The following is a 1,133-nucleotide window of genomic DNA, read 5'->3' as shown; positions in this document are numbered from 1 at the left end:
TGAAAGCCATAAGACAGAATTAATACCAAGCTGTGAGATTATATGAAAGCCACAGGACTGTATACACCAAGCTGTGAGGCCATACAAAAGCTATAGGACTGTATCTACACCAAGCTATGAGGTCATACAAAAGTCACAAAACTAACTGTATACATGAAGCTGTGAGGACATAAAAAACCCACAAAACTATATCAGCACTAAGCTACAAGGCATAAAAAAGACCACAAAACTATATCAACACCAAGCTTTAGGGCCATACAAAAGCCACAAAACTGTAACTGTATCAACAAACATGTAAATACATCACATTCAAAAATTACATAAACAACTCACAAATTTCATTCTGCAAATGATAAATCTCTATTTAGCCTAACAGGCTTAATGGCCATTTTCTTAGTATTTTTATAATTGAAGTTAGTAATCTTTGAAAATTAAAAACTGGTACAAAGCTGATGTGCAATTTCACATTTCACATTGAGAACTGAACTATTTACAGGTTAATACATTACGTAGAATGCACTTTAACATAGAAACCTAATTATAAAACATTTACTATATGTTACGTCATTTTCTGTTAAACGTACAATGGGTACGTACTCCTGACTAGAGAAGCAGTGAAAAAATAATGCAAAGTAAATAGTTAAGTTGCTCAGATCTAATCATTCAAGAGACAATAGAACATATTAGCAATGAGAACAACATTCTACAAGAATCCAGTACTCATGGAACTCATCAAAAAAGTATACATATTTGCTGTCACTAGCATCGCGAGTGACATCGTTTGATATGGGCATTCAGTGCATTCCTCCAAGAAAAACGCTTGGGACACTCTTGGCATTGGTAATACTTGCGTCGCAAGAAATGGATTTCCACATGCCTGTTCAGAGTTCCGGAGTTGAAGAATTGCTTGAAGCAGTATGGACAGGTAGGCCTAGTAAAGAAGCCTCTTGTAGGGAAAAATGCTCCAAGATGGTTTCCAAGAAGATGAAGACTTCTTTGAAGAAGTGTATCCTGACCTATAAACCACAACAATGGGTATGTTACACCATGATAAAGTAGTCTGACATTCAAGCATATTACTTATATATATATATATATATATATATATATATATATATAATAAAGACTATATA

The 1,133-nt window shown here is 34.1% G+C and overlaps 1 protein-coding gene across 1 annotated transcript in view; it reads right to left on the bottom strand.

The window, feature by feature from the left end:
- Positions 1–7: 7 nt before the first annotated feature.
- LOC106462109 (protein tramtrack, alpha isoform-like) overlaps positions 8–1,133 on the bottom strand; it is a 59,580-nt gene continuing 58,454 nt past the window's right edge. Inside the window, exon 5 of the mRNA XM_022389250.1 lies at positions 8–1,016. Coding sequence (XP_022244958.1) covers positions 760–1,016 — 257 coding nt within the window. The 3' untranslated portion in view covers positions 8–759. The remainder of the gene's footprint in view (positions 1,017–1,133) is intronic.

This window comes from Limulus polyphemus, unplaced genomic scaffold (genome assembly GCF_000517525.1).
Source record: "Limulus polyphemus unplaced genomic scaffold, Limulus_polyphemus-2.1.2 Scaffold1097, whole genome shotgun sequence".
Lineage (NCBI taxonomy): Eukaryota > Metazoa > Arthropoda > Merostomata > Xiphosura > Limulidae > Limulus > Limulus polyphemus.
Note: the sequence above shows the minus strand (reverse complement) of the source record. Positions and strands in the feature narration are given on the sequence as shown.